We start from the raw sequence: 24,159 nt of genomic DNA, 5'->3' as shown, positions 1-24,159 counted from the left end.
GCCAAGCTATTTTCCAAAGCACAAGAAAGAAAAGAAAGAGAGAGAGAGAGAGAGAAAATGAAAGTAAGTAACTGGAAGGCAGGGAGGGAGGGACGGAAGGAAGAAATGGAAGATGGAAGGAAGGAAGAAAAAATAATGGAAAAAGAAAAAAGAGTGACATGGCTAGTCTAGTGAAGAGAAGGACCAGGGAAGACATGATAGCATCTTCCAATACTTGAGGGGCTGCCCCAGAGAGGAGGGGGTCAAGTGAATAATTAAGCGAGAAACCCTCATAATAGCTATGCTCAATGACCACCCTCAGGGCTCTCCCGCTTGCGGTTGTTTGGCGGAGAGAGGGAAAGACCATTCTAGAGAACTCCTTTGGGCACAGAAGGGAACGCCTGCCCTGGGCTGAAGAGAAGAAACTGGGATTCGGAAGATCTGAGTTGTATTTCAACAATCCAGTGAAGGATTTCTATCTGCCCCTTGTCCCCTCCCTCCCTCCCTCCCCTCATTCACAGAGAGGAAGGGAAATCCTTCAGCAGGTGTCAGCAGGTTCCAAGCTTCCCCGGCTATTAATTATTTATGTAGAGCAGGGGTGTCAAACTCAAGGGCTGGATCTGGCCCATGGGGTGCTTAGATGTGGCCCCCGAGGCCACCCTTGAAACAGCGAAGGGCCTCTGCCTGTGAAAATGGAGCTTGGAAGGGCCGCGGGTGTCCCTTCCGAGCTCCGTTTTGGCTGGCAGAGGGTTGCAGGAAGCCGTTGCAGCCGAAAACGGAGCTTGGGAGCCCATTTTCACTGGCGGAGCTCTTGGGCCAACACAGGCGCCCCCGACACGAGTGAAGTCGAGCTGTCCACTCTACCTTGGCTACATCCACCCTGCTCCCCCCTCCAGCTCCCAAGGTCTAACACAACCCTGATGCGGTCCTCAATAAAATCGAGTTTGACACCCCTGATTTAGAGCATGATGAGAACATGACAGGAGAGGGGACACACTCGCACTCCGCGTAATTATAGACAAACCTCCTATGGGGGTACGGCAGGGGTCTCATGACGGGTTCAACGCTCCAGGCAATCGCCTCCGGCATTGCTTTGTGCGGATCGTCTGTTTAATGTAATTTTAATTTTGATTCCCGCGACCATGCGGATGCTGCAAAGGTCGTAACTCTTAAAAAACGGTCCTTACGTCGCTTTTTCCGCTGCCGTTGTAACTTTTAGCAGTTTCTAAGTGAAGTGCAAGTCGGAAGACCAGCTGTAAAATGCGAGTCTCCTTCTCGAGGGAGCGGAGTGAAACCCAAATGGTGGGATTGTTGCATTAGTGTCAACTGTCCAACTAGTGAACCCAAATTCCCAAAAGTAAAACTTTATTGGACACACCCGATTGATACCGAAGAAACAAAACCAGCTCTGGTTTCCCCCCGCGATTGCTTGCCTAGTTAAACCATAGCTTCCCCATCTCTCCATTCCTGGTTGATCACATTGTCCAATTATGAGACATCTGTTTGCTCTGAGAACAGTCCATCTCTGTCACCAGCACCTGCAAAGGCGACCTTGATGGTTTCCAGGCTCTCAACATACATCCTCGGCATTTCATTTCCCCCCTTCCCACCACCTGGTTCACTGGCAAGTTGAGACGCATTAAATTTTGAACGAAGCAAAGAGGTTCAATGTTGACAGTCGATGTTTTTTTTACCTCCTTGCCCAGCTTTGCCAGGCGAAGGGATTCATCTGCGAATTCTGCCAGAACGAGGACGACATCCTGTTTCCCTTTGAGCTGAACAAGTGCAAGACGTGCGAAGGTGAGCCATCACACGGGAGAGCTAATCCCCTAACAACTTTCACATTTAAGTTGTAAGTTCATTTGGGGAGCAAAATGCCATAACCAAATTGTGACTACGGGCGTCGAAAAACAAACTATCTAGCAAATAAGGGCCAAGTGTCAAAACGTAACCTGTAATGGAGATTTTGGCTGTGACAAATGACTATAAACAATTATATTTACAGGATCCAATCTGGGTCGGTCACTCTCTGAGCCCATCTCCAGTGCGAGTCCGAAAGCTCGAAAAAGCCTCTGGTCCTGGTGTCCGACCCAGATTGGATCCTGCAACATTATCCCTGGCACTGGTGAAATTCACATTTACTACCAGTTCTGTGGGCATGGCAGGGGAAGGATACTGCAAAATCTCCATTGCCACCCCACTCTGGGGCCAGCCAAAGGTGATATTTGCCGGTTCTACGAAGTACTCAGAATTGCCACCACCGGTTCTCCAGAACCCGGGACACATATATTCGCCTTTATTCGTGAATTATATTTACAACTTAAGATATACATTTGTATAAGCGGCATGGCGGCCTAGTGGTGAAGACGTTCTCCTCCCACTCAGAAGGTTGAGAATTCAATCCTAGGTAACCGCAGATGTTTCTTAGGATGCAAAATAAAAAAAAATCTGCTGTGAACCTCGCATAGGTATCAGGAAGGGCATATGACCAGCAAATGCTCAGCTCCATCCTGTCACCCCTTCTGCCCCAAATTATTACAGGGTTGTAAAAGGGAAGTTAAACAGGGAGGTATACATTTGCATTCCTCCTATTAAGATTTCCGATTTTTTATTCTATGTTTTGTATTTTACATCTGTAAAATATGATGTGGATGTGCCTTACGATAAATGCAGACTGGCACCTAGTTCAAACACTGATTGTTTGAGACCAACGCCCTCCGTGCCTGCTTCTGCTCCTCTTACCATATTTTTCAGAGTATAAGACGCACCTTTTCCCCACTAAAAGAGGGTGAAAATTTGGGTGCGTCTTATACACCGAATGTAGCCCCACCCACCTGCTGGCCCACGCCCTTTGGCCTCTGCCTCCCAGCAACTTACCTCCTTGCAGCAATGGGGCTTCTGGAGGCTGCAATAGGCTATGCCAATCCCTGCAGCCTGAAGCAGCTGAGGCTCATGCTGGAACTGAAATTGAAAGTGAAACTTGCTATTTGCTGGAAGGAGGCAAATTGCTGGGAGGCAGAGGCAGATTTTTTTTTTTTGTGCTAATCAGGTTGTTTGCTGCAAGGAGGTAAGTCAACAACTATAAATTCCTATAGAATGTTCAAATTATTAGACTTATTTTTTAAAGGCTGCTTTATTATTGCTCTAAACAGCTTAACAAAATGAAGAAGCTTTTTAAAATAAAGGCTTGATCTGAAGAGGCCCAGTGCTATTGTATCTTCTTTTAAATAGCAGAGAATAAGGTATACTTCCAGAAAGCCACATCAATTTTAACAGCATCTGTACAAGCATAGCCTGAAATGTAACACCTCAAGCAGTGTATATCGTCTATGCTGTTTGCTGCAAGGAGGCAAATTGCTGGGAGGCAGAGGCGGATATTTTTCTCTTGTTTTCCTCTCTAAAAGCTAGGTGCTTCTTATACTTCGGAGCATCTTATACTCCGGAAAATACAGTAATTTCTTCTTTTTCTCCACTCTTCTCCTGCAGAGTGCCGAGCTTGTTACCATAAGGGCTGCTTCCGGTTGGGACCCTGCCCCAAATGTGCCCGCCTGCAAGCTCGGCGGGAGCTCCTGGCCAAACAGAGCCTGGAAGCCGACGTCTCCGACTATGAACCAGAGGAGGACACAGTGGGGGCAGCCACGTGATGGCCGAGAAGCTACAAGTCGCCGCGCCTCCAAAGACTGCACTGACCCAGCGGCGAAGCCGGCCACTCTCCGGTGCTCCGAAGCCTCAGCAACGGAAGGCATTTGTGGCTTTGGGCCTTTGAAGCGAAGTTTCTCTCCTTCCGCTGGACTCGAGCGAATCGGTTTGGCTCCTGCGAACAACAGATGCACAACAAACGTTCCTTTCTACGGAAAAGCAGAGGAGATGGCTCGGCGTGTGTCCTACAAGCTCCATCCATGGGGAGAAGCCAAGGATGGGCTTTCTGGAGGCGGAATTCCCCGACAGGATCCAGCCACGCTTGTAAAAGGGAAAATCAACCGTCCTTTCTTGTTTGACTTACCGCAGAGATCCGCAAACTTGGCAACTTTTAAGACTTGTGGACTTTAAGAGAATTCTAGGAATTGAAGTCCACTAGTCTTAAAAGTTGCCATGCTTGGGGACCTCTGACTTACCGCATCGGTTGCCGTGTGCTGGATAAGGCCGTTGTGCTGTTATTAGTATTATTATTATTTTTGTCTTTTTAGTTTTCCTTTGCACCACCCTGATCCTCGCCTCCAATTCTCTTATTTTCCTTTGCTAAATCCTCACCCCTCTTTCACCCGAGGAGCCAGAAAGAGAGCAAAAAGTATTAAAAAACCTCGTCCTTTTAAATCTCGGGAGAATGTTAGTGGGGAAACAGGAGTCGGATAACCAGAACGGCACCCCTGGATTGGGGAGGGAGGAGTGCTGAGAGGACCACAGGCCCTTCCCAGCTCCTTAAAAGACACACACAGGCATATACACAATCCCACACTTTTCTCCCTGTTCATCTGAAAAGTCTCGTAACTTGAATAATGTCGGTCAACTCGCAAACTGGACGATATTCCAACGAGGGGGAAAATTGGTATATTTTTCCCCCCTAAACACGAAAACTCCCTTTGCAATCTCCCCACTCCCTTCAGCTGTTTTAGGCTGCAGCCCCTCCCCTAAGCCAACGTGGGCCCTGGATCAGGGGGTGTTGGAGCACCTCACAGCTGGAGGAAGGGAGCCAAGATAGGAGGCCTGTTGTAAGTAGCTCCTGGCAGCAGAGAGGAAGGGAGTTCCGGATAACGGGTAGAGGTGTCTTGAGTTCTAATGCTGCTCGCTACCTCCCCTGATAGTTGTGGCTTGGAGATTGGCCAAAGTAGGTTAGGAAGTGGGGTGTGGAGGAGGTTGTCCATTGCTTGAAGGTTTCTGGCTGGCCAGGTGAGATTTCAGGCAGGTTGCACGGCCGTCCTTAAGTGACTCTGTAAAGACTGTCAAAGCTGAGAAACCACAGTTATAATCTACACTCAGCCGAATTTTAAGAAGGCTGCAGATCCCGAAGGCCGATCAATGAAGATGATCTCCTGCCCCGATGGATGAGCCTTCTCCAAGGGGCGCGGTTTTATTTGACTTTTAAAGTCGGTAGTCCACAGGACTCCCCCTAAGCTGCAGAGTTTTGGGGGAGCTCTGCTTTCCCCTTCCCTCAAAACACAGTTTTTCAACCTCTGCCCCATGGAAGATGGGTGGACTTCAACTCCCCGAATTCTCATGGCTGGCTGAGGAATTCTGGGAGTTGGACATTCACAAGTCTTAAAAAAGTTTCCAAGTTTGGAGTCCTCTGTTTTAAGAGTGAAAAGCAGTCAGGAAAGGCCTGAAATTATTATTATTATTTTAAATGGCCTGAAAAATAATAATTGCACCAAAATCATGACATGGATGGATCTAAACATCCCTGCTTCAGCAAGGTGCTGCTTAAAGGAAAAAACATTTTCTTCATCCCATGATCACAGGTTTTACCTGCTGCTTTTTTCTGAGGCTTAAGGCCCCCTTTCCCCCAAGCTCCTGTTTGATCCTAGGTATCTTTAAAAAAAAAACCCCAGGAAAGCAACGTACAGCTCGTCCCAAATTCCAGAAAAAAAAATGCTAGATCTGTTAAGCAATATCAAAAATTGAGATAGGTAGGTTTTTATGACGCGGCTCCCGGATGGGCAGATGTAACATGCCAACCGGACTATCAGCAGTATTGGCACGGGGAGGGGGGGAATGAAACTTTTATCAATAGTGGCATGGCAGGAAGGTGGAAGACACTTTTAACCACGTTCTTTGCAGCATAGAGAACTTCTGGAGATCCATTTCCTTGGGAGTCTACTGATAAGGTAGCCTTCTCTATAGAAGGGGTCTCCAACCTTGGCAATTTTAAGCCTGGATGACTTCAATTCCTAGAATTCCCCAGCCAGCTTTGCTGGCTGGGGAATTCTGGGAGTTGAAGTCCACCAGGCTTAAAGCTTTGCTGGCTGGGGAATTCTGGGAGTTGAAGTCCACCAGGCTTAAAGCATTGCTGGCTGGGGAATTCTGGGAGTTGAAGTCCACCAGGCTTAAAGCTTTGCTGGCTGGGGAATTCTGGGAGTTGAAGTCCACCAGGCTTAAAGCTTTGCTGGCTGGGGAATTCTGGGAGTTGAAGTCCACCAGGCTTAAAGCTTTGCTGGCTGGGGAATTCTGGGAGTTGAAGTCCACCAGGCTTAAAGCTTTGCTGGCTGGGGAATTCTGGGAGTTGAAGTCCACCAGGCTCAAAGCTTTGCTGGCTGGGGAATTCTGGGAGTTGAAGTCCACCAGGCTTAAAGCTTTGCTGACTGGGGAATTCCGGGAGTTGAAGTCCACCAGGCTTAATGTTTTGCTGGCTGGGGAATTCTGGGAGTTGAAGTCCACCAGGCTTAAAGCTTTGCTGGCTGGGGAATTCTGGGAGTTGAAGTCCACCAGGCTTAAAGCTTTGCTGGCTGGGGAATTCTGGGAGTTGAAGTCCACCAGGCTTAAAGCTTTGCTGGCTGGGGAATTCTGGGAGTTGAAGTCCACCAGGCTTAAAGCATTGCTGGCTGGGGAATTCTGGGAGTTGAAGTCCACCAGGCTTAAAGCTTTGCTGGCTGGGGAATTCTGGGAGTTGAAGTCCACCAGGCTTAAAGCTTTGCTGGCTGGGGAATTCTGGGAGTTGAAGTCCACCAGGCTTAAAGCTTTGCTGACTGGGGAATTCTGGGAGTTGAAGTCCACCAGGCTTAATGTTTTGCTGGCTGGGGAATTCTGGGAGTTGAAGTCCACCAGGCTCAAAGCTTTGCTGGCTGGGGAATTCTGGGAGTTGAAGTCCACCAGGCTTAAAGCTTTGCTGACTGGGGAATTCCGGGAGTTGAAGTCCACCAGGCTTAATGTTTTGCTGGCTGGGGAATTCTGGGAGTTGAAGTCCACCAGGCTTAAAGCTTTGCTGGCTGGGGAATTCTGGGAGTTGAAGTCCACCAGGCTTAAAGCTTTGCTGGCTGGGGAATTCTGGGAGTTGAAGTCCACCAGGCTTAAAGCTTTGCTGGCTGGGGAATTCTGGGAGTTGAAGTCCACCAGGCTTAAAGCTTTGCTGGCTGGGGAATTCTGGGAGTTGAAGTCCACCAGGCTTAATGTTTTGCTGGCTGGGGAATTCTGGGAGTTGAAGTCCACCAGGCTCAAAGCTTTGCTGGCTGGGGAATTTTGGGACTTGAAGTCCACCAGGCTTAAAGCTTTGCTGGCTGCAGAATTCTGGGAGTTGAAGTCCACAGGCTTAAAGTTGCTAAGGTTGGAGACCCCCTGCTCTACAGGGCTGCCGAGAGAACATTCTGGAACAGGGCTTAAAGACGGGTAGACTTCAACTCCCAGAACTCCCCAGCCAACTCCCAATTCTGGGAGTACAAAGACCACCCATCTCCAAACGGCTGCGGTCAAGGAACCACGTTCTAGAACCCAGAACAGGCGGTGATCCAAAATTGAACGATAAATTGAAATTCCAGGCACTTGATTCCTTCTTCGCTCAGCATCCCTTCTGGTGAAACCCCCCTCACCGCCCCACATCAAATGAACTAAACTTCCAACTAAATTTGTCCACAATGTCTTCCTGAAAATGTCTTCTTTCTTAGCTTCGTGGCCAAACGATGCAGAAATACCAATTTAACACCCCACCCCCCAACCTCGTTAATCTGAACCGTTTTTAACCGAGGGAGTCCTGATCTCCCCCCGATAATTACATTTATATTAAATATATTTAAATTTACACTGGCCCTGTCCATCTTCTTAAAAAAACCTGGCTCCCAACACACCTCTATTTAACGCAATGGGGGGGGGATCACAAATGCACACGGCATTGTTTTTTGTTTAGCAGGTTGCTTCAAGCAAATCTTTGAAGATTTTGGAGAGCAAACTCCAGAATGTTTATTTCTCTTTTGCTAGCAAAAGCTAATTTTCTAAAAGCACTAATTTCAGTTTCACAAAAACCTGCAAGGGTTCACTTTAGAAATACCAGAAAGTACCAAAAAATGATGCGCCAAAGGGGGGGATTTAGGATGCTTCAATGGTGCTCAGAATGGCTGGAGCTGTTGATTTTAATACCCGTTTGGGGAAAAAAAAGTTTCTTATCTGTGTTGACTAAATGTTCTTTGTAAAAAAACAACAACAACGAAGAGCACACTAATTGAACCTGGAAATCCATCCATTATTCCAGTCAAGTATAACCATGGAAATGTCACCTGTGATAAATCAACAACAATAATAATAATAATAATAATCAGCCTGGGTCTCTGGTATGTTTACATTTGGTGGAGCATTTCACAACTGAAATATTTTATTTAAACAATACAATAAATTCACGGAAAATGCTGTACGGGATGGTAGCTGTACCAGGCCCTCCCCAAATGATACAGGTAGTCCTTGATTTACAACAGTTCGTTTAGTGACAGCTCGAAGTTACGACAACACTGTAAAAAGTGACTGACAACAGTTTTCCCCACTGGTGACCAGTTGTTGCATCTCCATGGTCATAGGATCAAAATTCAGACGCTTGGCAACTGGTTCATATTTATGACGGTCGCAGTGTCCCAGGGTCACGTGATCCTCTTTTGTGACCTTCCGACAAAGTCAAAGGGGAAGCCAGATTCACTTAACAACCGTAGTGATTCACTTAACAAATGTGGCGAGAATAGTAGTAAAATGGGACAAAATCCACTTAACAAATTTTTCGCTTAGCAACATAAATTCTGGGCTCAACTCTGGTCGTAAGTCGAGGGCTACGTATTTTCGATCATTTCTTCTCTGCCTTGCACCCCCTGTTTATGGAGCACTTTCCCCAAGAAAGATTATCTCCAGTAATTCGATAGAAGAGAATATTTGTAGCTCAGGATTGAACTGTGGAGTCCTTGATGCTGGGTGGTCCTCTTGCAGACGCTTCATGACCCAACTAGCTAACGTCATCAGAACTAGGAGGGGGTGGAGTATGCAGAGAGAGGGAGGGAGGGAGAGGAAGAAGAAGAGGGGGGACTGTGGGATCCTTGGTGCTCTCCGAGCTCAGTTCTTTGCTTGCAGACATTTTATTACCAATCTAGGTAACATCATCAGTGTTAGGAGTTTGTGGAGAGGAGCAAGAAGAGGAGGACTGTGGAGTCCTTGGTGCTTTCTGATCACACAATCTTTCATGCCTAAGGTGGAACTCGAACTCATTGTCTCCCAGTGATAGGCCGAAAATCTAGAACTCACTCTCTCCTGATGATTGTCTGAAAATCTAGAACTCACCGTCTCCCAGTGATTGGCTGAAAATCTAGAACTCACTCTCTCCTGACGATTGAAAATCTAGAACTTACTGTCTCCTGGTGATTATCTGAAAATCTAGAACTCACCGTCTCCCGGTGATTGTCCAAAATCTAGAACTCACCGTCTCCCAGTGATTGGCCGAAAATCTAGAACTCACTGTCTCCTGTTGTCACCCATCCAGCTTTCATGTCAAAGGGAACTAGAACTCACCCTCACCTGGTTTCTAGCCTGGTGTCTCAATCAGTAGACCAAGCTTGCTTTTGTTCCGTCACAGTGAGTGTCTTTATTAGTCTTGTCCTCTAGAAGGGGAGAAGCACACAAGTCCACCGGGTTGACCGGTGGGGGGAGGGGTGGGGCTTTCCGCCGAGGCTACTGGGTGAAGCGTTGAGGACTGTATTTGCGCTCGAACTGGGCGACATCAAACTTCCTCTTGCAACCGGCATAATTCATGTAGCGGATCTTGCCAAAGACGGCCCTCTCAGCCCATCCTTGATCGTGGATCCCACAGATGGACCACATGCAGCCTAGTGGAGACCAAGAAGAAGACGTGGCCAAATAACGTGTTTAATTTAATCCAATCCAATCCCAACCCAATCTAATTAAATCTATAATCTAATCTAACATATGTGCCAGTCGTTCCCGACTCTAGGGGGCGGGGCTCATCTCCGTTTCAAAGCCGAAGAGCCAGCGCTGTCCGAAGACGTCTCTGTGGTCATGTGGCCGGCATGACTCAACGCCGAAGACACATGGAACATTGTTCCCTTCCCACCAAAGGTGGTCCCTGTTTTCCTACTTGCATTTTTTTACCTGCTTTCTAACTGCTAGGTTGGCAGAAGCTGGGACAAGTAGCGGGAGCTCACTCCGTTATGCGGCACTCGGGATTTGAACCGCTGAACTGCCGATCTTCTGATCGACAAGCTCAGCGTCTTAGCCACCGCGTCCCACATTTCTCTGTTACTCACCGACATAGCCGTTGGGGTCTCGGCCGTCCAATTCATAGCGGTCATTCAGGTAGATGCTAAACTGCAAGGCCTCCTCGGGTGACCTGGTCCACTCCAAGATCTTCTTGGCCCAATACATCCGCAGGAAGCCGTGCATCTTCCCTTCGTGAACCATCTGGAGCTGAGATGGAATGGAGGAGGAAGGACTGATGAAGTTCACATCTCCATGGAGAAAGCTGGGCTCACTCGGGAAACCCCAGCATCCTTCGCTTGGAAGGGACCTTCAAGATCTTTTACGCCAGGAGTGTCGCACTCGATTTCATTGAGGGCTGCATCAGGGTTGTGCTTGACCTCTGCCAGTGAAAACGGGCTCCCGAGCTCCGTTTTCGGCTGGGATGGCCTCCCACAACCCTCTGCCAGCAAAAGCGGTCTCCAGAGCTCTGTTTTTGGCTGGGCCGGCAAAAATGGGCTCCTGAGCTCCATTTTAGACTGGGATGGCCTCCCGCAACCTTCTGCCAGCGAAAACGGGCTCCCGAGCTCCATTTTATTTCTATTTTTATTTTTTATTTTTTTCCCATCCGCTTTTTTTTATTAAAAGAGTTTTGTACAAACAAATTTTCCCCCTTTTCACCCCCCCCTCCACACAATATAAATCTCATACAAATGCTATACTCCCCCAACCCCCCCGCAAAAATTCACATTCAAATATTATACCAAACACTTTTATACCGAGCTCCATTTTAGACTGGGATGGCCTCCCGCAAACCTCTGCCAGCGAAAGCGGTCTCCCGAGCTCTGTTTTTGGCTGGGCCGGCGAAATCGGGCTCCCGAGCTCCGACTGGGATGGCCTCCCGCAACCCTCTGCCAGCGAAAGCAGGCCCCTGAGCTCTGTTTTAGGCTGGGATGGCCTCCCACAACCCTCTGCCAGCAAAAATGGGGCTCCCGAGCTACATTTTAGGCTGGGATGGCCTCCCACAACCCTCTGCCAGCGAAAGCGGTCTCCCGAGCTCTGTTTTTGGCTGGCCCAGTGAAAACGGGCTCCCGAGCTCCATTTTACACTGGGATGGCCTCCCGCAACCCTCTGCCAGCGAAAGTGGGCCCCTGAGCTCTGTTTTAGGCTGGCCCAGTGAAAACGGGCTCCCGAGCTCCATTTTACACTGGGATGGCCTCCCGCAACCCTCTGCCAGCGAAAGCGGTCTCCCGAGCTCTGTTTTTGGCTGGCCCAGTGAAAACGGGCTCCCGAGCTCCATTTTACACTGGGATGGCCTCCCGCAACCCTCTGCCAGCGAAAGTGGGCCCCTGAGCTCTGTTTTAGGCTGGGATGGCCTCCCGCAACCCTCTGCCAGCAAAAACAGGGCTCCCGAGCTCCATTTTAGGCTGGGATGGCCTCCTGCGACCCTCTGCTAGCGAAAATGGAGCTTGGGAGGCAGCACACTGTTTCCAGGACAGCCCTGTGGGCCAGTTCTAAGCACCCCTGTGGGCTGGATGCAGCCCGCAGGTCTTGTGTTTGACACCCTGTTTCAGGCTATCTTCAGATGCTTCCTGATAAACGCCCACCGATCCTGGTTTGAAAAGCCCAATGATGCAGCCCCATAACTTCATCAGGGTTTACATTGTTCTCCAAAGAGGACAGGACATTCTGAGTGTCACTAAGGAGTTCTGAAAAAATGACTTACAACCGTTTTTCACCCTCGCAATCGTCGCGAAATCCTCACGGCATTGCGCAATCAAAATTCAGCTGCTTGGCAACTGACTATTTATGGTATTTATGATGGCTGCGGGTGTCCCTGGGGGGGTTGGGGGGTCACGGGATCCGCTTTTGCGACCTTTTGACAAGCAAAGTCAACGGAGATGCCAGATTCACTTAACAACCGGGTGACTGACTTAACAACAGCAGTGATTCACTTAAGAACCATGGCAAGAAAGTTCGTAAAACGGGCCAAAGCTCCCTTAGCAACTGCCTTGCTTAGCGATGGAAATTTGGGGCTCAATTGTGGTCCTAACTCGAGGACTACCTGTATGACAATAAAGAGATGTAGGAAAAGGCATGGCCTCCACACATGCAGGTTGAAGAAGGTCACAAAAATCCCAGTCATGTGCAATTAACCAGGATATGTGCTAACCATGTTTCCTCTTGACTTCAGCCTACCTGCGCAGCGTTCCACAGGGGGTCGTGTGTCTTCCCTTCTTCCAACTGCTCCAGTGTGTACAAGTAAGGCCTCTTGTCCTTGGCATGGAGCTTCAGGGTGGTCTTGGCCCAGTCATAAGCACCTTTGAAAGAATACACACCTGTCAAGACGCTGGAGAGCAACCGTCCCAGTGTTGTCCCAGTGCCAGCCCCTCCAGCAGCTGAATCAGAGGAGGAGGAGGTGTGGGAGTTGGGATCAGAGGGCAACCTGGGAACTCCGAGGGGGAAGAGGGAATGGAGCTGGCAGAGAGAAAGGGACGGAGGCGGAACCTGGACCGTCCATCAGCCCTCAGATGGAGAGTCAACAGCCCCCAGATCTGGAGGGGGCTGACGAAGAAGAGGATGAACAGCTGGGTCCAGCGCCTGATGTGCAGATGCGCAAAAGGCAGAGGAGAGGAGAGCAGGGGAAATCTATGGGCCGGTCCCTGGGAAGGAAGAGCCACCGCTGCTAGCAAAGCCCCACCTTAACTCGGGATAAAAAAAAAGGCAGGGGGCGGAGATGAATAGATGGGACAGACAACTATTCATCTCGCGGACAGACGGGCTTGTTAGCCTGCAGTAAGGGAAACTTTTTTGCTGGGGTTGCTGGTGCTCCTAATTAAAGGAATCTTTGAGTTAACTTTGGAGGGTTTGTTGTGTTTGGGGAGCTGGGTCAGAACACCCAGTTGGAAGGAGGGGGTCAAAAGGGGAAATTAGCCAGGACTCACTACATAAAGACAAGGGAGCAAGATCCCACATGCGTACACATACATCCCAAATGTTTTCGAGCATTATCTAGTTTTTCCCACGCAAAAATTGCCCGTCTGGGAAGATTCCTGTATTACAGGCAGAAAACAATAAAGTAGCTAGTTTGAACTCTACACACCCGAGTCCAGTTATTCACACCTGACACGGGCTGCATTCACACAACCAGCACAGGTTTAAGGACGCAGCTGAGGCCTTCACCCAACCTATTTATGCTTCGCTGAGGTCTTTGGGTTTACGTCCTATGGGCCCAAGAAGACGGAGGGCTCCATTACCTTCAACCTTGTCGTAGTTGGGGTTGTAGAAACAGAAGTTGTCCGCCAGCTCCCGACGCACCACGGCCTCCTCGACGAAACCTTCCACGGACTCTTTGTACCTGGTGCGATGTTTGCGCACCTCCAAAATGGCTCGCTGCACAGCCACCTGACCTATGAGGGATGAAATCAGAGGTCATCCATCTACCCACTAAGGCAGGGGAGGGTTCCGGAAGTCTCTACTGCCGGTTCACTCGTGGATGCGCTATGAGCGCATTTGCAGAACAATAAATATTCCTCTGCGCATGTGCAGAAGCAAAAACCAAGATGGCGGCTCCTATGGCGATGCTGGGAGAACCAGTTCAGGGGCGTGGTAGGCCTGGGTTACTGCTGGTTCCAGCAACCTAGGCCACCAAACCACTACCGGTTCAGCCAAACCAGTCCAAACCAGTAGGAAACCCCCCACCCCTGCACTATGGTTACCAGCCTCTGGGCTGTCATTTATTTATTATTAAATTCATAAGTGCAGGGAATGGTCATAGGTCCTGACCATTAATGGTGTCATGGTAACTTCAAACGGTCATTAAGCGAATTGTTGAGGGCTACCACATTCCCACACTGCCCAAACTCATTTTAGCAAACTAGCTTGTTGGCTTGTTGATTCTGGGAAAGGCAATGTAAAACATATCTATAGAACATCAGATTGGGGGAGACTTCTAGCTCTGGGTTCAAATTCTCTCCCCTCCCCCCTAGCCCCCAATCAGTGTACTGGCTGCCATCCTCGAGGCGCCAGCTGGGCTTCCCAAAGGCTCCAATTCCTCTCCTAGCATGCAACGTACGGCCACAATCGAGCCCAAAATTTATGTTGTTAAGCAAGACATTTATTAAGTGAGCTTTGCCCCACTGTACGACCTTTCCTGCCCCAGTTGTTAAGTGAATCACCGCAGTTGTAGTGTGAGTAACCCAGTGGTTAACAGAACCTGGCTTCCCCATTGACTTTGCTTGTCAAGAAGGTCACCAAAGGGGATCACACAACCACGGGACAACGCAACGGTCATAAATATGAGTCAATTGCTAAGTGCCTGAATTTTTATCACACGATTCGGAGGATGCTACAAAGGTTGTAACCGTGAAAACGGCCACGAGTCACATTTTCCAGTTCTGTCGTAACTTTGGATGGTCACTAAACAAACGGTTGTAAGTCGAGAACTACCTATACTCACCAAAGTGGAACCAGGGCGAGAGGTTGCTCAGGGCTGGCCGGTTGGGGTTGTTTCGGTCCGAGCCAAAGCACTTCAGCCTGTCCTTCACAAACTCTTCCAGCACCTTCAAGCCAGAGGAGGATCCTGGCGTGGCCCACTCCACCTCCTTCACGGAGCGATCGACCTGCAAGCTGGAGTAGCAGGCCTCCCAGTTGATGGGCTGCAAGATTTCAAGCAGGGCAGAGAGGCCGGTTGGCAAGAACATGGAGTGGGGAAAATGTGTGTATCTCTAATGCTCCTGCAGGGATCTAAAGACCAGATCCGTACAAGAAGGTTCAATTAAACTAATCTATTGCTAAAAGCCTATGCGCAGGAATCTTCTCAACTAATACAGGTTCTTTAGCGTTTCCAAATGAGGCCAGAAACGACGGATCTTGCAGCACCATGGCAGCTGTTTGCCCCTACAAACCACCGTAGAGGTTCTGTAACATTCATCCTGAACGTTGCCGGCCCAAATGGAGCTTCTAAGGGGTGGATTCCCCCCCCCTCAGAAGCCCCGTTTGGCAGTCCAGAGGCTTTCCCGGCACTTTGCTGGCTGAAATGGAGCTTTCGAAGAGCGCATCTGCCCCTCAGAAGCCCCGTTTGGCCCTCTAGACACCTCACCTGCCCCTTTGTAGGCCCTCCATGGCCTTCCCCACTGTCAAATTCCTCATATGCACTTAACAAGCTTCCCATTCAATTATCGAATGCGTGGGCGAAAGGAGGGAGTGATCTCTTTCAAGGTACAAGATTCATTCCCACAAATTCTCAGGTTACGAATCGAATGGGCAGGTTCCATTCCATTCGTAACTTGAGGTCAGAGGTGGGTTTCCATTTTTTTTTACCACTGGTTTGCTCGCACGCAAAACATCTGCGCATGCACAGAAGCATTCAGGCAGGTGGGCGGAGCCTCCCACCGCCACCACTGGGCCAAACCGGCATAAACCCACCTCTGGCTTGAGGTCTGTCTGTAGTTGGCGTTAGATTGGATCAATGGAACTCAAAAGGACTTGGACTTAGTTTGCTTGTTGGCTACATAGGGACTCTAGGCTGATTCCTCCTTTGACTCCCTCCCCAGATTCCGTCATTCCCATCACCTCTGCCGGAAGTCCAGCAGGGAAAGGGTGCTTCACAACAGGTGGAAATTCGGTCAGGAACTCAGGCAGCCGGTCATGTATCTTTCGCCGAATCGTCCTGGCCCCGTATTCCTGCTTGTCCGAGGCAACCCAGCACGGGACAATATTGTGGGCATCCACCTGAGGATGGGAAAGGAGAGGAGCTTCGGCAATCAAAAGGCAAGAGATTAAGAAAATTGTAGGAACACCTTGGCATCTTTTATAGTTGGTTAGAGGGTCTGCTTTTTGCTAGATTTCTGTTCTCAGCCTAAGTGGGGAAGTCAGATTGGGCAGAATGGATCCTGTTGGACCAATTTTGCCATATATTTAACCCACACAATTGGATACCAATTTGAGGCATATACCGTATTTTTTGGAGTATAAGACGCACCCTTTTCCCTCAAAAAAGAGGATGAAAATCTGACTGTGTATTATACACTGAATACAGCAGTTTTTGCCTCCCAAACCCCTGCCCACTTCACCAAAATGGCCATACATAGCCTTTAGGAGGCTTCCAGAGAGCTCCTGGGGGATGCGGAAGGCAGAAATGAGTGAAAAAGGGGCCGACTTTTGCTCAATTTTGCCCCCCTAACCCCCAGGAGTACTCTATAAGCCTCCTAAAGGCTATGCATGCAATTTGTTTGAAAAAAAATGGGCCCGTTTTTGCAAAAAATGGGCTGTTTTTTGTTTGTTTTGGGGGGACACCCCCCAGGAGCACTCTGCAAGCTCCCTAAAGGCTATTCATGCCTTTTTGGGGGCAAAAAACGGGCCCATTTTTACAAAAAACAGGCCATTTGGGGGAGGTTTGCAGAGTGCAAAAACTTTTTTTTTAATTTGCCTCTCCAAAACCTTGCTGCGTCTTATACTACAATGCATCTTATACTCCGGTGTGTCTTATACTCTGAAAAATATGGTAATTAAATCGAACTGAATACTTGATTTGGCCAAGTGCGATTTATACAGACAAGGAATTCGCCTCTGGTGCAGAAGCCCTCAATCTACGTGCAAAGCCACAGAATAACAAATAATCATAACAGCAATAAAAGGGAGGTGTAAGAAATAGAATAATAGTATAAATATTATAAACATTTAATCTCGTTACGGGCAATCTCATTCATGATCATCGATCTCATGAAAACAGTATTTTTCTCAACTTGGGCAAGGTTAAGATGTGTGGACTTTCAACTCCCAGAATTCAATTTTAAACTGGGTGGACTTCAACTCCCAGAATTCCCTAGCCAGTATGCAGGCTGGAGAATTCTGGGAATTGAACCCCATACTTCTTAAAATTGCTAGGGTTGAGAAAGACGGATCTAGATCAGGACATCCAACTCTGGCAACACTGTGGACTTCAAATCCCAGAATTCCCCAGCCTACATAGTCTTCCATTCCTTTTATTTTGTTCCCTATTTTAATGCTGGCTGGGGAATTCTGGGAGTTGAAGTCTACAAGAATTGGAAAAGCTTGAGAAATACTGCAATATAAGGAAAGAAACATGGTGTCAGGTTTCCAAATAGCATCCAGAATTAAATCAGAGTCCGAGGCAAAGGATTCCTCAAAGTTCCAATTGATGAAGAGAGCCATGTTGGCACATCTGGGAAAACCCGAATCTGAAAGCTTCCTGGTTTTCCACACCCAGTTGAAAGTTCAAGATCTTGCCCCCATACCCACAAGTCCATCCCATGGTCCAATCATCCACTGCCATGCTGGCAGCTTCCACCCATCCAGTTCCAGTCAGGTGCAGAGACAAAAGATGACCTTGGCTTTCTAGAAATAATTTTGTTATGGCTACATATTATCTAACTCCGTACAATTCCCCCCCCCCCATTTTTCCACAATAGAAAAGGCATAGTAGAATAATAGAAAGTGTGGCAGGCCGAAGATCCAGAAGGAAAGATGGCTGCAGGCCTGACAAATGGTTTAAAAACAAAATAAATTGATAGATTAATTGATGTGATCACGCACGCAGGAGCCACTGATATCTCCAAGAAAGATCTAATTAGAAATGCTGGCTGGGGAATTGTGGGAGAATTCATCTCCCAGAACTCTAAGGAATCACAAAAACCATCTTTCTGATTTGAAAGAGGGGTCAAAGAGGTCATCTATATTAAGACTCATCAGCCCTCTCTCAACAAAGGGAGTGTCAGGCCTGCAGCCATCTTTTCTTGTGGATCTTTGGCCAGCCACACTTTCTATTATTCTGCTATGCCTTTTCTATGGTGGGAAAATGGGAGGGAGGATTGTACGGAGTTAGATGATATGTAGCCATAACAAAATTCTTTCTAGAAAGCCAAGGTCATCCTTTGTCTCTGCACCTGACCGGAACTGGATGGGTGGAAGCTGCCAGCATGGCAGTGGGAGATTGGACCATGGGATGGGCTGGTGGGTGCAGGGGCAAGATCTTGAACTTTCAACTGGGTGTGGAAAACTGAGAATCTTTCAGACTCGGGTTTTCCCAAATGTGCCAACTCTTAATAAATTGGAACCCTGAGCAATAATTTGCCTTGGACTCTGATTTACTTTTGGATGCTATTTGGAACCCTGACAGGGAGAGGAATACAACACAACCTATCTCCTGAAAGGTGGTGTGATATCACAACAATCCTTTCAGTAGTTCCAAGGAGTCTCCACACCCATTTGCACTACTCGGGTGACCTGAGGAGTGGTTTCAGCGATTCTCAGAGCACTAAAAACCAGAGGACTGCAAGGAATATCAATCCTTCCATCCTCCACCCTTCAGTCAGAACTGAGAAAGCTTCTTGGATGAGAAGCAAAATGTCTTTAAGGAAAAACAAAGCCCAATTGCTTTTTGGAAAAATCACCTTGGGGACAACTATGACCTGGATGACTGAGAATCTCCCTAAACATTTCCCTGATTATCGCTAAGATCGATAAAATGTTACTGAAATTGAATTTGGAAAATGAACATGTAAAAGCATTGTACGATTCGGTGGGCAAAGAACTTGAACAACGGGAGAATATGTGGCAGAAAGGTTTAAAATATACATTAAATTACAACTAAAAAGAAAAAAAAATTATAAGATGATGTATCGCTGGTATTTAAAACCAGACAAGTTATCCAGAATGTATAAAAGCATTTCAAGTGAAGGTTGGAAGTAGAAATGGAAAGAAGGGGCCATTTATCATTTAGGGTAGACATCTGTTAAAGGCAAGGAATATTGGAATAGGATTCATATTCTGATACAGAAAATTCGTAAAGCGAACATAAAGATAAAAGCAGAAACTTTTCTTTTTGGGTCTAATGGAAAAAGACTTGGAAGTGTTTGGGGGGAACTTTGATGTTATATATGTTGACGGCAAGAAAAAGACTACTGTATTTTTTGGAGTATAAAACGTACCAAGATTTTGAAGAGGCAAATAAAAAAAACTTTTCAGATTTTCAGCCTCTTTTTTGAAGGAAAAAGGTGTGTCTTATACTCCGAAAAATACGGTACTTTATGCACAAAAAGGGAAGGATATTTCGATCCTCATAATGGATGAATGGCTGCGAACGTTGATGGAATTAGCAAAGATATTTGGATCAAAGAAAAGAATGTAAGTGCTTATAAATTTCTACTTGGAAATCCCTTTTGGACTTTATGCTTGAGGTGGGAAAAAATGAAACTTTGATTTTGGGTTTTACTGATTAGATTGATTGGTCGTTATAGAAATGGCTAGGTTATACTATTATGGAAAAGCAAAAAAATGAGGTTTGATGTTGCTATCTTATTCTACTTTTCTTTCTTTTTCCCTTCTTTTCTACACTTCTCCCTTCCCTTTTCCTATTTTTCCTATTATTTTCTTTTGTATTTTATATTATAAATTAATATAAAATAGCGTCTATATTTCCTGCGTTGGATGAGGAGAACAGATCTTTTTTCTTCTGTCCTGAGCACTTTTGACAGACGCAGTGTTGAGAGCGTTTTAACAAACTGCCTCTCTGTTCGCTTAGGTAGCAGCAGCGCCTCAGATAGAAAGTCCCTACAGAGAGTTGTGAGGACAACCAAGAATCATTCAGGATGCTGCTTATAAGCACTATGTGCTTAGAGCTCGAAGTGTTGTTAGATAAACCATACACCCCACTTTATGGTGGGGTGTTTCCATTGCTCCCCTCTGGGAGGAAGCCCCAACCCAGCACCTGAGCAAGAGGCACATCGCTCGGCAGCCGTTCCTGGATGTCTCGAACCCACTGCATGGGAACACGGAGCGGGGAGAAATCTGTCACTACCCCGCCAATAACGTGTTGGTTCACAAAGCGAGGCAAGGTGTCTTTCGCGAAACCAACCAGCAAGTGGAAAGGGATGTCGAGCAGTTGACACTCCTAAAAAAGGGGGAAAAAAGATTGTCATCAACACAACACCCTGTGCGACACAACAAGGAGAACTTGTTCGTTCGACTGTTGTAACGATTCAAAATTACGACAGCCTACTTGCCCTTATGATCGACACACCACCCTTGGGAGCTTGACTTGCAACCATCCATTTAGTGACCACGGCACTGTGAAAAGTGACTTATGACCATTTTTCACACTTTTCACACATCTCCGTGGTCCCGTGATCAAAATTTAGATGCTTGGCAACAGGCATGTACTTATGACAGTTGCAGTGTCCCGGAGTCACGTAGCCCGCAATTGAATCCAAAATTTCCATTGCTAAGGAAAATAATTCTTCAGTGATATTTGCCTCATTTTATGACCTTTTTTTGCAGTTGTTAAGTGAATCATGCAGTCGTTAAGTGAATCTGACCGTGTTAGTAACTTAGCTATTGTAGTGATTCACTTAACAGCCGTGGCAAGAAAGATTATCAAACGGGACAAAACACACATAATAACTGTCTCGCTTAGCGATGGAAAATTTGGGCTCCATTGTAGTCGTAAAACAAGGACGTATACATTCTCTTGCTCTGAATCCACAGAGTGGGGGGAACAGCTAAGCTTTTACCCTCCCTGCACCCGCAATGCCACACACACACACACACACACACACACACACCGTGCCAATACCTCAGCGACTTCCTCCAGGCCTCTGAGCATAAAACCGAAGTGGCGGATGGTGGCATCCAGGAATTTGGGCACCAGGCAGAAGCAGACGTGCAGCGGCAGGCGCTGTTTTAACGCCAGGCGCTGGGCATAAAGGAAAGCCCAATTATCTGCAAGAAGGACGCACAGGTGAGGACCATCATGGATCGTTATCTTTTAGTGACCCCATAATCCCTTGCGGGGTGGAGTACAGGCAACTGAATAGAGCTATATGTTTATTGGCCGGATGCCTTTCCTGTTGCCAATGCGGAGTTTTCTTCAGCAGGCCACCGCGCCACTCTAAGGTGGGAAACAAGGAGATAGGGGTGCTAATTCTGCTGAGGTCGCTTTGGGGTTCAAAATCCTTCCTGCTAAACCCCGAAAGCAGGTTTAATGGAAGAAAGGGGTTGATCCAGTTGTGCGAACCCAGCCACAACCTGTCCTTCCCTCGGGACCTGGGCCAATCCCCATGGAGTAGTTTTCACCAAGCGGGATTTACAATCTCACCTTGAACCCTCTGATCGCGGGACATCCAGTACAAGATCCCCCGAGCGCCCTCCTTCAGATCGGGAGCCGGAGAGATCAACCGGACGCGTCTCTTGTTGTACGGGAACTCTGCGACCGACGCCCCTGCGCTCAAGCGGGCTTCCTTCACCGACTCAGCCAAGCTCTGGGTTCGAGAATCATCCAGTTTGAACTTCTTCTTTGCGGCGAAGGCTTCCGTGCCAGGGTTGTCCGGTTTTCTGCCTCCTTCTGAGCTGTCGGATGTCGACGTGAGCGGCCCGGGCTTCCTCCTCTTCGGAGACATGGTTGCGAGTTCAAAAATGGATCTCTACGAAAAGGGGGTGGGGCGTAAGCAGCCGGAGAGCGTTTGATGGACACGCACAAAAAACCCATTTTTTCTAGATTTGATCAAAATCTAGCTGGGCTTTCAGCTAAATCCCTGGAGGACCCGAAGTTTTTTCAGCATCGGTGCCCAGCTACAGTTATAAAAAGGTAGACTGCCTCTGAGGGAGGAGATTCCATTGAATGTCGATTTGGGGGATATTCTCCAAAACGGAGGTTTCTTGGTTAGGTTCAGAAGAGTTAAGAAATGTCGCACACCTCTTTCCATTTTCTTGTTAACAACCACCCTAGGAGGTAGACTGGGCATGTGGTTAGGTAGTCCTCGACTTACGACCACAATTGAGCCCCCCCAAAAAAGTACGTTGCTAAGTGAAACATTTTCAATTATGCTCCATTTTACATCTTTTCTTGCCAAGGTTGTTAAGTGAATCTCTGTAATTGTTAAGTCAGTAACACGGTCATTAAGTGAATCCAGCTTTCCCCATTGACTGTGCTTGTCCGAAGGTCGCAAAAGGGATCACGTGACCCCGGGATGCCGAGACCGTCATAAATATGAATCAGTTGCCAAGCACCTGAATTTTGAGGACATTGACTACAGGGATGCTGCAGTGGTCGTAAGTGTGAAAAACGGTCTTAAATCATTTTTTTTTCAGTGCCATTGTAACGTCAAACGGTCACTAGATGAACAGTCGTAAGTGGAGGGTGGCCAGTATTTGAGAACTTTCCAGCCAGCTTCTGACAAGCAAAGTCAATGGGGGAAGCTGAATCTGCTTAACGACTGCCTGGTTCACTTAACAACTGCAGGCATTCACTTAACAACGTGGCAAAAAAAAAAGAATGTACAATCAACCACCACTCGCTTCACAAGTGCCTTGCTTAGCAACAGGAATTCCGATTCCAATTGTGGTCGTAAGTCAAGGGCCAGCTGTCTTAGCTTTGCATGGCAATTGAGTTGTCACAATGCAATCTCAGCCTAATTCAAGTCTGTTAAATATCCCAGGAATTAAGCCAGGGGTGTCCAAACTTGGGAACTTTAAGACTTGTGGACTTCAACTCCCAGAATTCCCTAGCCAGCATGGCTGGCTGGGGAATTCTGGGAGTTGAAGTCCACAAGTCTTAAAGTTCCCAAGTTTGGACACCCCTGAATTAAGCACAAACTCAAATCAGAGCCACATAGAGATAAAGACATCCCAGAGGGGCTTTCCCCATGGATTATCACACGACGCCCCTAACTGGCTGGTGTGTTTGTGTAGGTGTGTTGTTTGTGTAGTTCCTTTTTTTAATATATAAAGGCCTTTTTAGATCTACAAAGAGCATTTAATAATCCAAGCAGGCTGTTTAAACCCACCCTCCCTCCGGGCTGCCTCTCCAGATGTATCTGCCAGACTGTTGCCGGGGATGATGGGTGTGGCAGCCCTCCCATTGGGCAATTCCAGCTCCGTTTACACCACAGTTGCAGTTTGCAGAACTAACAGGGAAGATTTAAAAAGCTCAGGAATTTGCCCTACAGCAGGCTTTGTCTATTTTTTTTCTATTTTTTCATTTAATACAGGGGTGTCCAAACTTGGGAACTTTAAGACTTGTGGACTTCAACTTCCAGAATTCCCCAGCCAGCCATGCTGGCTGGGGAATTCTGGGAGTTGAAGTCCACAAGTCTTAAAGTTCCCAAGTTTGGACACCCCTGATTTAATATAAACAATCCGTTTTCCATGAAAGCAGTGTTAATGCTGACTCTGGATACAAATATTTTGTGCCAACGTTAAAATAGATACACCTTGTTCATTATTTAATCTCATCTTGGCTTCACTTCCAATACTTTAAGTATCTAATATTGTAACAAATGCCATTGTGATTTATTTAACTCTCTTTGTTAGATTAAGTATGAATACATTTTCTATACTTTAGGTAAACTTCTTTGACTATGCATTCTTATAGTCTTCGAACTTGGCAACTTTAAGACTTGTGGACTTCAACTCCCAGAATTCCCCAGGGCAGCCATGCTATTCTATGCTAGCTGAGGAATCCTGGGAGTTGTAGTCCACCTGTCTTTAAAGTTTCCAAGTTTGAAAAACTACTAAGCCCTACAATCTCGATTATTTAAAAGATGCCTAAAACGAATGAATAAATAAAACCTCTTTTCCGTCTTTTTTTTTTAACCCTCCCTCCCTCCCTGCGTGGGGCTCGTTTGCCACCCCACTCCCTCCTCCTCCTCCAGCCGAATCAGGATCAAGAGTAGAGCTGGAAAGGGACCTTGGAGGTCAAGCAGGAGCACTACAGAGCCCATCCTCCTCTGCAGTCTCGTGCAAAAAAAAAGACAAATCCTGACCCCGCGCAGGATTCCGTTCTACAACAGCCTTGCAAAGTAGGCCAGGGAGGACTTCCAGGCGAGACACGAGAGAAGCAGAAGCCCGGCATGCAAGAAGGAATCCGGCCACTCACCCGGCGATCTCCGCCCGGTCTCCAGCCAGCCAGCCGTTCGCTGGGCCCGCTTACACAACGCCAGGCTGGGCGGGGAAAGAGGTGGAACCACCACGCCCCTCCGCCGCTAGCGCATTTTTGTGAATGAACTCCGGAGAAAG

The 24,159-nt window shown here is 47.5% G+C and overlaps 2 protein-coding genes across 3 annotated transcripts in view; one reads left to right on the top strand and one right to left on the bottom strand.

Annotated features, from left to right (window-relative positions):
• RUBCN (rubicon autophagy regulator) overlaps positions 1-4,293 on the top strand; it is a 69,030-nt gene extending 64,737 nt beyond the window's left edge. For both annotated transcript variants that reach the window (XM_081956036.1, XM_081956035.1), the window contains exons 20-21: positions 1,686-1,779; positions 3,466-4,293. In XM_081956036.1, the coding sequence (XP_081812162.1) occupies positions 1,686-1,779; positions 3,466-3,623 (252 nt within the window). In that variant the 3' untranslated portion in view covers positions 3,624-4,293. The remainder of the gene's footprint in view (positions 1-1,685; positions 1,780-3,465) is intronic.
• A 1,135-nt stretch (positions 4,294-5,428) lies between these two features.
• Positions 5,429-24,112, bottom strand: LOC309393639 (deoxyribodipyrimidine photo-lyase-like). Its single transcript, XM_081956081.1, has 10 exons — positions 24,020-24,112; positions 21,242-21,566; positions 20,720-20,865; positions 19,856-20,038; positions 15,700-15,858; positions 14,585-14,783; positions 13,383-13,535; positions 12,325-12,446; positions 10,197-10,356; positions 5,429-9,758 (listed from the first exon to the last, which is right to left on the bottom strand). Exons 2-10 carry the CDS (start codon positions 21,540-21,542, stop codon positions 9,604-9,606), a joined length of 1,578 nt encoding a protein of 525 aa, XP_081812207.1. The 5' UTR covers positions 21,543-21,566; positions 24,020-24,112; the 3' UTR covers positions 5,429-9,603.
• Positions 24,113-24,159: the final 47 nt, after the last annotated feature.

The sequence above is a fragment of the Natrix helvetica genome (genome assembly GCF_964273705.1).
Source record: "Natrix helvetica genome assembly, chromosome: 5".
Classification (NCBI taxonomy): Eukaryota; Metazoa; Chordata; class Lepidosauria; order Squamata; family Natricidae; genus Natrix; species Natrix helvetica.
Note: the sequence above shows the minus strand (reverse complement) of the source record. Positions and strands in the feature narration are given on the sequence as shown.

Bases quoted from the DNA above. Each gene is read 5' to 3' on its own strand.
- LOC309393639 (XM_081956081.1), bottom strand. From the start codon at position 21,542: ATGTCTCCGAAGAGGAGGAAGCCCGGGCCGCTCACGTCGACATCCGAC. The intron at 20,866-21,241 runs GTGAGATTGTAA...TCCTTCTTGCAG, and splicing joins CCGCGATCAGAGGGTTCAAG to ATAATTGGGCTTTCCTTTAT. The intron at 14,784-15,699 runs GTGATGGGAATG...GAAATCTTGCAG, and splicing joins CTGCTGGACTTCCGGCAGAG to CCCATCAACTGGGAGGCCTG.